This window comes from Crocodylus porosus, unplaced genomic scaffold (genome assembly GCF_001723895.1).
Source record: "Crocodylus porosus isolate Cpor-Errol unplaced genomic scaffold, CroPor_comp1, whole genome shotgun sequence".
NCBI classification, from domain to species: Eukaryota; Metazoa; Chordata; order Crocodylia; family Crocodylidae; genus Crocodylus; species Crocodylus porosus.
Genome location: NW_017728928.1, coordinates 10,599,570 through 10,609,345, shown reverse-complemented (window position 1 = coordinate 10,609,345; position 9,776 = coordinate 10,599,570). Strand labels below are relative to the sequence as shown.

Genomic DNA, 9,776 nt, shown 5'->3' with positions numbered 1-9,776 from the left:
GGGGCAGACCCTATGAGGAGAGCCTAAGGGACTTGAACCTGTTCAGCCTGCACAAGAGAAAGCTGAGGAGGGATCTAGTGCCTTGTTAGAAACTAGTCAGAGGGGACCAGCAGGTATTGGGGGAGTCCCTGTTCACCCGAGCACTACAAGTGACTACAAATAACAGTCACAAGCTGGCAGAGGGTAGATTCAGACTAGACATCAGGAGGCGCTACTTCACTGTCAGGGAGGCTAGGATCTAGAACTAAACTTCCAAGCAAAGTGGTGCTGGCTCCTACCCTGAGGGTCTTTAAGAGGAGGCTAGACGAACACCTTGCTGGGTTGTTTGACCCCAATACTTTTTCCTCCATGGCAGGAGGTTCGACTTCATGATCTGCTCATATCCCTTCCGACCCTACCAACTGTAACAATATTGTTTCATATGTAGAGAGTAAATCAAAGCAATTTGTTACTGTTTAGAGATAACAATCTTTAAGTATTTAACATGCACATAAGCCTAACTTTGCCATGTGTTAGTCTCCCTGCAAGAAGGCATTTAGACTCAGTTCACCAGGAGCAGCAGTAGTGGGAAATCTTCCTCCCAAGCGGTCCTTGAGAGACCCACTCCGCTCCAGTGAATCACAACTTTTTCACCACCTCCAATTCAGACATTATTGGTGCTTAGTGCCACACTATTTGGAAATCCTTGTTAGACATCCTTGAAAGCTGGGATCATCGTAGAACAAACACAGCCTAGAGCAGTAGTGAGGTGGAAGGGATAGTGGGACCTACCTCGCTCTGCTTGTAGCCTCCGCTGCCTCTCGCGATCCTGCTCTGACTGGATGGCTTTCATATACTGCAGCACCTTCAAGACCCAAGAGGACAAGGTGAGACAAGATAATACAGGAGGTGCTTTGAATGGTCACCTCAGTGTAGAAACAGTCAGAACATAGCTAAGAGGAAAAAAAACACTCTAGGACTGACCCTTGAGTCCTAGTCAGGAGGACAGACAAGCCCTAACTCCTACCCTGGTACCACAACTTCCAGCTCCTTCCCAACTGCTTTAATGCATCTGTCCATGGGCAATACACAAGCCTGCTGTGATGAGTGCTATTACCACACTTCAAGAAGGATGTGGATAAGCTCAAAATGGTACAGAGAAGGGCCACCCATATGATTAGGGGCCTGGCAGCTGGGCCGTATGAGGAGAGACTCCAGGAACTGGGTTTGTTCAGTCTTGAGTAAGAAAAGACTAAGAGGTGACTTGATAGCTGCTTACAAGTATGTCAGTGGCGAACACCAACATGTAGGGGAACAACTCTTCAGAAAGGCAACCCTTGGGAGGACAAGGACCAATGGGCACAAGCTAGTTGAGGGAAAAATTTAGGCTAGATATAAAAGGAAAAACTTCTCTTCTGTAAGGGTATCTAGAATCTGGAACACACTCCCAGCAGAGGTGGTGCAGTCACCATCCCTGAAAGTGTTCAAGAGGAGGCTGAACAAGTATCTCGCTGAGCTCCTTTGAGCCCAATTACCTCCTGCCCATGGCAGGGGACCAGACTTGTAAGATCTTATGGGTCCCTTCCAGTCCTACTGTTCTATGATTTTATGATGTAATGTCTTTAATCAGTTTATTTTAACGGGGGGGGGCAAAGTTTAAACACTTAAGTAGAAGAGTGATTACTACATGCATCCCATTTTTAAATTACACAAAGTTGTCACAGAATCCAAGAGCCCTTCCTACAGGGACCACAGATTGCTTCAAAGGAAAAAAATGTTATGTGGCTGTCAAATAACGGAGAAACACCCATGTGACAAAACAGGGATTCCATTTCACAACCCAAGAGAAGTCCTAGTGTGGAATTGTTGCCCAACAGGACATGTACAAAGCAGATGCACATCTAAATCAGGGGTGGCCAGCCTGATACACAGGCACCACAAGCGGCACAGGGAGCCTGTGTGGGGCACGTAACAGACTGGAGAGCAGCAGCTTGGTCAGGGAACAGAAAACAGGGCAGGAGATCAGAGTGGCACTCAACGAAGGTACAAGGCTAATTTGTGGTACACCTGCCAAACAGGTTGGCCCCCACTGGTCTAAACAACACCTCCATTGAGTAAAAGATCCTCAGCTGCTGCTGTTGGCTTGGCTGCACCAAGACTTGCCCAATTTGCTGGTGTTGGGAGTAGTGCCTCCACCTGGGGCTCACAGAGCAACCCTCAGTGGAGACAATCCCTGCTGATCGCTGAAAGGTGGTTACATGCTCTTTGTGACTGCCCATCTTTTGAAACAAAGACCGAATCCTCTACAGAAACAGCAGAGAACTGCAACAGCACAAATTCCAACCTATTTTTGTCCTGTTCTACAGCTCCCAGGAGTCACCCTTTAAGCAGCTTGCCCTTGCTTCTCCAGAGACTTTTGTATTCCATACTACAAACCTGCCCATGGATTATTTCACTGAGGGCACCTCCTATTTCCTGCTGGTCAGCACTTCAAGGCTCATTCCTTGTGCCAATCCTGGCTGAATACACTGTTTAAATGACTTCTTAGACATTCAAGGACAGCGGCAGTACTGAGGTCTTGCAAAGCTAACACTGACTTTGAAAGGACCAGCTCCTCATTCCCTCTCCAGACCAAGAGCCACTGAACTGCCACACTGACACCCTCTAAGCCAGAAAAGGAGAAACAACAGCTATAAAATCCAAGGAGGAAGACCAAATAAAGCCCAGAACTGCTTTCTTACCCTGATGGCTGCCTGTTTACACTGTTTCTCATCCAGGCAGTCTCCTGCCACCTTGGCCAGGGTGGGATCCAAGGGGTTGTCCTTCAGGTCCAGCCACTTCAAATTCTACAGGAGGGAAAAGATGAACAGATCAAGCTATTGCAGGCTCCTATGAGGCCAGCAATCAAAAGCAAATGCAAACAGGCTGTTTATTCAAGTGAATCAAGGCACAAAGCAACAGGAAGTGACTGTCCACGTGGACGAAAGAGAGGAAATCAGCAGGGGTTTGACTTTTAATAGAAGCGTGGCAGTTTCTACAGGCAGGGATGCAGGTCCCCAGCTGCTCAGAGTCCCACAGTGGTCTGTCCTGGCAAGAAAGCAAATGTTTTTACTAGATAAATCAGCTTCAAGGAAAGAAAAAAAAAAATAACCTCCAGGCTGCAGCCCAAGGGCTTAGGTAGCTGCCTGCCAGAGGGGTTTTACCTTGAGCTGCGCAAAGCTGACAGGCAGGGTGACCAGCCGGTTGTTCAGGAGGTCCAAGTGCTGCAAATTCACCAGGCGGCCGAAGTCCGAGGGCAGCTGCTGCAGCTGGTTTTTGCTGAGGTCCAGCTTCACCAGGTGGGTCAAACTGCAGAAGTCTGACTGCAAACCCAAACAGGAGCAGAACCGCCCGCCCTGTTACTGACTCTACTAAAGAGCAGCCAAGCAAGACAGGGGCATTTTGTCGCACCCTGCAGGGAGCAGAGGACAGGCCGGAGAAGACTGCGACAGGGCTTCCTTTCCTAACCAGTCGGCAGCTGTGATCCCCTGTGCCGACTCTGACAGACACAGGGCCAGGCCGGATCCTGCAGCGCAGAAGGGGCCACGACCCTCCCAGGGAACCCGCCTGCCCCCCCGGACGCCGACCTGTCCTCACCACCAGGGTCCCCCGGGACAAGGGAGCCGAGCCGAGCCCTCCCCCGGGGCTGCTCCCCCTTACCGGCAGCGCAGCCAGGTTGTTGCAGGACAGGTCCAGCACCGTGGCCTTCGGGAGGGCGGCCTGGGAGGAGGAAGAGGAGCCATGTTACACCCATCACCCCCGTGACGCCCTGCTGCCTCAGCCCCCCAACACGGGCCCGAATGCATGGGGTTTAAAATGGGGGGGGGGCCGCCAACCCCCTCACTGCCCCGTGGGGGGGAGCTCATTAACCCTCTCGCTGCCCCGTGGCGGGGGGGAGCTCATTAACCCCCTCGCTGCCGGGGGGGGGGCACTGACCAGCTCCTTGACGGGCACCTCGCTCAGGTCGCTGAGGCTCAGGTCCAGCTCGTTGCCCTCCAGCTTGTCCCGCAGGTTCACGCCCTTGCCGACGGCGCCGGCTCTCGCCATGGTCCTGACAGGGGCCCGATCCGGATCCAGCCGCGCCAGCCACTTCCGCGTCCACGTCCCGGCTCGGCCCGACGAGCGGCCCCGCCAGGAGCGGCCCCCGGGCTCGCAGCGCAGCGCAGCGCCGCCGCGCGGCGGGAGGACCGCGGCGCCCCTGGCCCGGGCAGGCGAGGAGCCGGCGCCTGGTGCGGGATGGAGCGTGGCACTGAACGCGGGCATCGGAGACGAGGAGCGGGCAGGGGCCTCAGGAGGTCCCCTCTGCCTCCCCCCTGCAGGTAGCGAAAGGCTGCTGTTCAACCCCCGCGCTCTTTTCTTCGGCAGACTCAAGAAACCAGGGCCGGACAATTATTTCGGGTGGAGGGCCGCTTACTGGGGTTTGGCAAGCCAGCGAGGGCCGCATGACAGGCAGCCAGGGGCAGATAAATATTAAGTTTCTAAATTGTTTAGGACCCCCGTGGACCAGATAGGATGGCCTGGTGGGCCGCATCCAGCCTGCGGGCTGCATTTTGCCCGCGCCTGCAATAAACCCACTTGCTTCAGCCTCTTCTTGAGCAGAGTCCCAGACGCGCGCTGCAGCCGGGACGGTCCCCGAACGAGGCGAGAGGCAAGGACTGACCAAACAGGCAGCAATGGTCTCAAGTTGCAGCAAGGGACATTTAGGTTAGAGATTAGGAAGAATTTTCTCACGAGGAGGGTAGTGAAACGCTGGAACAGGCTACCCAGAGAGATGGTGCAGTCTCCATCCTTGGAGATTTTCACGACAAAGCTTTGGCTGGGATGGTCCTGCTTTGAGCAGGGGGTTAGAATAGATGTGATCTCCTGAGGTCCCTTCCAACCCTCATTTTCTATGATTTCTTAGGGTGACATCTTTCATTGGAGCAACTGCATGGATGCAACTGTGCTTATCCTCACCGTAAGGTGGAGGATATCAAAATCTGCTGCTTAGGATGGAAAATCTGCAACCATGTAGTTGCTGCAATGAAAGATGTCACCCTAAGAAATCCTTGCCTCTCACATCGCTTCAGGACCCTCCTGGCTGCAACATGGCTCTTCCCCTACCATTTATAAGCAAGCAACATAGATACGTGCTGCATCTGCCCCAGGGGTATTCCCCCAAGCCAGGAGCCCTTGGCCTGCTCACACTAGGGGACATCACAAGGTCTCCCTCTGCCAGGAGGAGCTGGGGACTGGCACTGAACAAAAACACCTGGCAGGCATGCGTTGCCTTCATTATTGCTTTGTGGCTCCAGGGAAGAGCAGAGGAGGCTGTTATACAGCCAGGTTGTGTGTCCTTTTGTGGGGGAATCCCAGCCAGCGCTAGTCTGCAGGGTCCTGAGGCTTTATGGGCTGGTCCAGGGTATCTGTCATTTTAGGATGAGATAGATTTTTAGCAAAGGGGTGGAGGGAAAGTGTGGAAACTGGAAGAACAGCTGGTAGGTTGTATCTGTGAGGATACAGGAACAAGGGGGTATCTGAAAAGGGTTCATGTGTCCGGGAACTATGTATGCTTGGGAGTGGTGATGACAAAGGGGAAAAGGATGGTTTGGATGTGTTTAGCACTAGGCTTGGGAACTGGATGTGAAGCCAGTCTGTTCTTTCACGGCAGTGAGGTTATCATGCCCGTGCCCTCCAGGCATGAAAGGTAGCTGTGCCTGTTTGCTTTTTTTTTTTTTTTTTGAGAGAGAGGTTTTGGAAATTCCCCCGAAGGATTTCACCATGGAGGAGATGCATAGTGCAATGCCCAAGAGGGTGAATCCAGCCTCTCTCTCACTGAGGTTCCCGAGCACAGAGGAACCACTATAGCTCCATCTTACACATACCTCCATCTATTTTCAGAGCCCATAGGTGTGAGGGGAGGGGTGGGGGAACCCATGGGAAGTCCAGGTTTCCCCTGTGTCCTATCACAACAGTGAACTGGAGGCCAGGGAGAAACACTGGGAAAGCCACGGCAGGATGGTGCATCCACTGCTATTAGTCTCCCCAGCCATTGATTCCCTGCTGGTGTCTGTGATTCTCTCACCTCCGCTGAACTGTAGGGGCAGTTGGGAGGTGACACAAGTGAAAGCATCCCTTACCTCTCTTGCCCCAAGCTCGACCAAGAGAACTATGTCCACAGGGTAGTTTCAGCCCAAGGAGTTTAACACACAAGTTCAGAATAAACACTCCTTAGGGGAGGAAAGCTGCATCTAACCTCCCTTGATACTTTAGAAGCAGCTGCAAGTTTCCAGAGCCTTGTATCCCTGCCTGCAGCATTTCTCTAGGCTTAGGATGACCACGATCCAAATCTGTAGTAGGCAGAACAGTACAGGATGTGTGCATGTGACCAGTGTGTCCACCCCTGGGACAAGGAGCAGGCCCTGTACCTCTAAGCTAAGGGAAAGGCTTGTTTGATTTGCTGTGCTGCTGAGTTCTGGGAATATTTGGAGTCCAGGACTTTGGGTTATGAGTTTGTACTGGGCCAAGGGCCCCTGGCTCTTATCAGCAGGATACAGGGTCAAAGGTGATCATTCTCAAGTAGAACTGCTGAGTCGTCCTGACTTGGAATGAATTTGGCAGCATATTTTAAAATCTCTGCTTTCTGCAAAAGAGATTTAAAACCTTATGCAATGCAGAGAAAAATCTCATTCATGGTGTCACCACTCTGACGGCCTTGAACCATTGTCCTTATTTCCCCAGAGGAGCAAAGTCAAACAGATTTCTGCATATTACCTCATTTAATGCCCAACTGGGATTCACACAGTACAGCCTGATGATCTGAGCACGGGCTGGTTAAGTAATACCAGGATTACATCACTGTTGCTTGTTAGGCATTTATTGCCAGCTCCTTGGGTTGGGAACTGTGTTTTCCTTTGTGGTAGGAACACCCTTAGCACTTTTGTTCATGTAAATGAAAAAATAAATAATTTTGATAATTCATATGTGCGCTGTATCAATATATATACGATACCTTCCAATCCAGTGCTTCAGCCCTACACACAATCACATGCATGCATATATTTATTCTTTTGCCCACTCTTTTTTTTTTTTTAACAGGACTGACTTGTGAGTTAAGTTATGCACATGGATTAATATTCATAGGATCAGAGCCTAGTGTCCAGACTGCAAAACAGGACACAATACTGCTGTGAAAGAAAATGAGCCAGGAAAGGGATTAATAAGGAAAAGGGAGCAGGGGTAGGAACAGTGGGATGACGAGGGGTGCTCAACTTGTGGGGAGGGAACACAGCGATAGATAGGACAGGGAGCAGAAAGCAGAGCAACAGACTAGTTAGGGACAGGGGACCAGAGTAGCACTCAGGCAGGGTGCAGGGCTTACCCTGTGGCAGGTCTGCCAAAAAAGTTGACCCCCACTGAGCTGCACTCTAGGCCAAGTTTGTTTTCTCTGTTACAGTGGTGTGAATCAGGAGTAACCTCTGAGAAGTCCCAGGAGTGTGAGTGCACAATCAAACTTTTTTGAGCAGATTTTCTGCAGCAACTAATGGTCCAGATGCTTTAACTCGAGACATTCTCGATATGGTCTGAACTTCAGAAAGTGATCTGCACGCTCTGCAGCTCAGCCTGGTGTTTAAGCTGCTTCAGGAGTGGCACCCAAAGCATAAACGGCTGTTGCAAATCTTGGCCCTGTGCAGTTTGATGATTAAGAGTAGATTTGCCGTGTGAAGCAGGCCAAAGGGTACAGCTTCTTGTGTGCTTCCCTCAAGGCTGATCGTGTGAAGATTGCACAGAAAGGAAGGCCAGAAGGGCCCGTTGGATCATTTAGTCAGACTTCTTTTGTATCAGAGGCCAGCCTCACCCAGATTCCCTGTACGAGCACGAACGTATGAGTTACACAAAATATCTCAGTCCTTACAACTGTGGGTGTCACAGGTAAAGAACAGGTAAGACCCAGGCACCACCAATGTCCAAGGTCCCTGCAGGGGCAGGAAACAGATTCTGTGGGTCTCCCTGGCTGATCCCAGCAGACAGACCGTGCCCTGCATTAGAGCAAAAAGTAAAAGCCTAAGGTCCCTACCAGTTTGGCAAGGGGGAAGGTTCATTTTTACCCCCACATCTGCCAATCCTAAGCATGAGTAGGACTCACCAGCGAAGTACCTGAGAGGTTCTCAGTGCCACTTCAGTGTAACAGTCTACCCTGCTTAATATGCATCTCTCCAGCTAGTGCCAATGCTTTGATGCTTCAGAGGAAAGTTAAAAAAACCTCCAGAAACAAAATACTCTTTGGAGGAAACAATTCCTTCCTGCCTTTTACAGGTCATGGACTGGAGCCCTGAAGGATGCCATTTGAGTAACTTAAGGTCAAACTACAATTATTAGAAGTGCATTCAGGGCACAGAAAGTAACAGGACAAATGGGGAATCACAGGTCTGCAGATTCAAAGGCCAGAAGGAATCAGAACTGTGTTGTGGGGGGGGGGGGGGAGATAGGCACTAAACACAGGACAGACAGTCCCTGTGCTGAAAAGTTTGCCTGTAGCTATGCAAGATGAAGTGTCGGAGGAGAAACAGAAGCAATAGAGGTGACTTGAGACCATAAAGCAGGTCAGTAAGTGAGCCAGAAATAGAAAGCAGGTCTCTTGTCTCAGGCCGGTGCCCACTGATAGCATGATTTAGTTAATGTTTGTTGGTCTTTGAAACAGAAGAACACTCCCTCGGGTCTAATTCATAGCCACGGCTCTGGGGCAAGAATTAATGATGCTTTATAATTGCTGTAACCAAACAGGGCAGGTGACTTTACAAATATAGGCGGGGTTGGAAAGTCACTACGTAGTGTCTGCCACCTGCCATCACCTACCTCTGTCCCATCCTGTGAAGGGGCAGCGCATGTGTCCCGGTATAGCCCAAGGACCATCAAGAGGCACTTGACCGGGCGGTATCATGTATGTCCCTGGAGCAGCAGTCACCAAGCTGCCGGCTGGAGGGAAGTAAAAGCAAAGGCAGCCTTTCAGTAGAGCGGCTCGCAACAGCTGAATGCTAAGGGGACAGTCCTGCCCTAACGTGAGCCCCACTCGCTCCACCAAAGCAGCTCCCTCCCCAGACAGCTTAATGGCGCATGCACTTTGGCAGGTCTTTTTATGCCACCGCAGGGGTTGAGACAGGGAAATGCCACCGCTCAGACAGGACCTTGCCGTTCTTTAGGCTGGGCGGTGCCCTTCGCCCTGCAGGGTCAAGGCTGCTGCATTGAGCCCCATGCCCAAAGTCGCAGCAAAGTAGGTTTAGATTGGGTCTCCGGAAAAAAACGCCTGCACGGGTAGATCGGGGAGGCAGCGACTAGGCGGGGGCAGCTGTGGACTCCCATCACTGGCGGGGTACAAGGAGAGGCTGGTCCGGGATGACCCAGGCGTAGCGATGCCTTTGTTCTGCTGCGGGGGTTTCTCAGGCTCCTGCCCAATTCTGCTACGCGGGTTGGGGTGTTTTTAAGCCTTTCAGAGGCGCTGGGGGCTGGGACCAAAGCCGGACGTCTCTGGCTAGAAGGTCTTGCCCCTCACTCAGGGTCACACCGACTGCCAGGCTTAGGGTCAGGAAGGTATTTTGCCCCGTGGTCAGTTTGGGGGGGTGGGGGTGCAGCCCCCGGGACCGCGCGAGGGGTCGTCTCCCGTCGGGTGCAGGTGCGGGTTGGGCGGCCGGGTCAGGCAGGCTCGGACCAGGGGGCCTGGGGCGGTCGCCGGCAGCCCTGCTGCCCCCTCGCTGGCGTCCTGGCTTCGGCCTCCCCTTGCC

General features: G+C 52.0%; 2 protein-coding genes across 2 annotated transcripts in view; one reads left to right on the top strand and one right to left on the bottom strand.

Annotated features, from left to right (window-relative positions):
- The window catches only part of LRRC59 (leucine rich repeat containing 59), a 7,225-nt gene extending 3,107 nt beyond the window's left edge, over positions 1 to 4,118 (bottom strand). The window contains exons 1-5 of the mRNA XM_019542489.1: positions 3,955 to 4,118; positions 3,679 to 3,738; positions 3,183 to 3,341; positions 2,721 to 2,825; positions 772 to 844 (exon numbers count right to left, since the gene is read on the bottom strand). Coding sequence (XP_019398034.1) covers positions 772 to 844; positions 2,721 to 2,825; positions 3,183 to 3,341; positions 3,679 to 3,738; positions 3,955 to 4,065 — 508 coding nt within the window. The 5' untranslated portion in view covers positions 4,066 to 4,118. The remainder of the gene's footprint in view (positions 1 to 771; positions 845 to 2,720; positions 2,826 to 3,182; positions 3,342 to 3,678; positions 3,739 to 3,954) is intronic.
- ACSF2 (acyl-CoA synthetase family member 2) overlaps positions 4,064 to 9,776 on the top strand; it is a 53,009-nt gene continuing 47,296 nt past the window's right edge. Inside the window, exon 1 of the mRNA XM_019542807.1 lies at positions 4,064 to 4,297. Within this exon, the coding sequence (XP_019398352.1) occupies positions 4,064 to 4,297 (234 nt within the window). The remainder of the gene's footprint in view (positions 4,298 to 9,776) is intronic.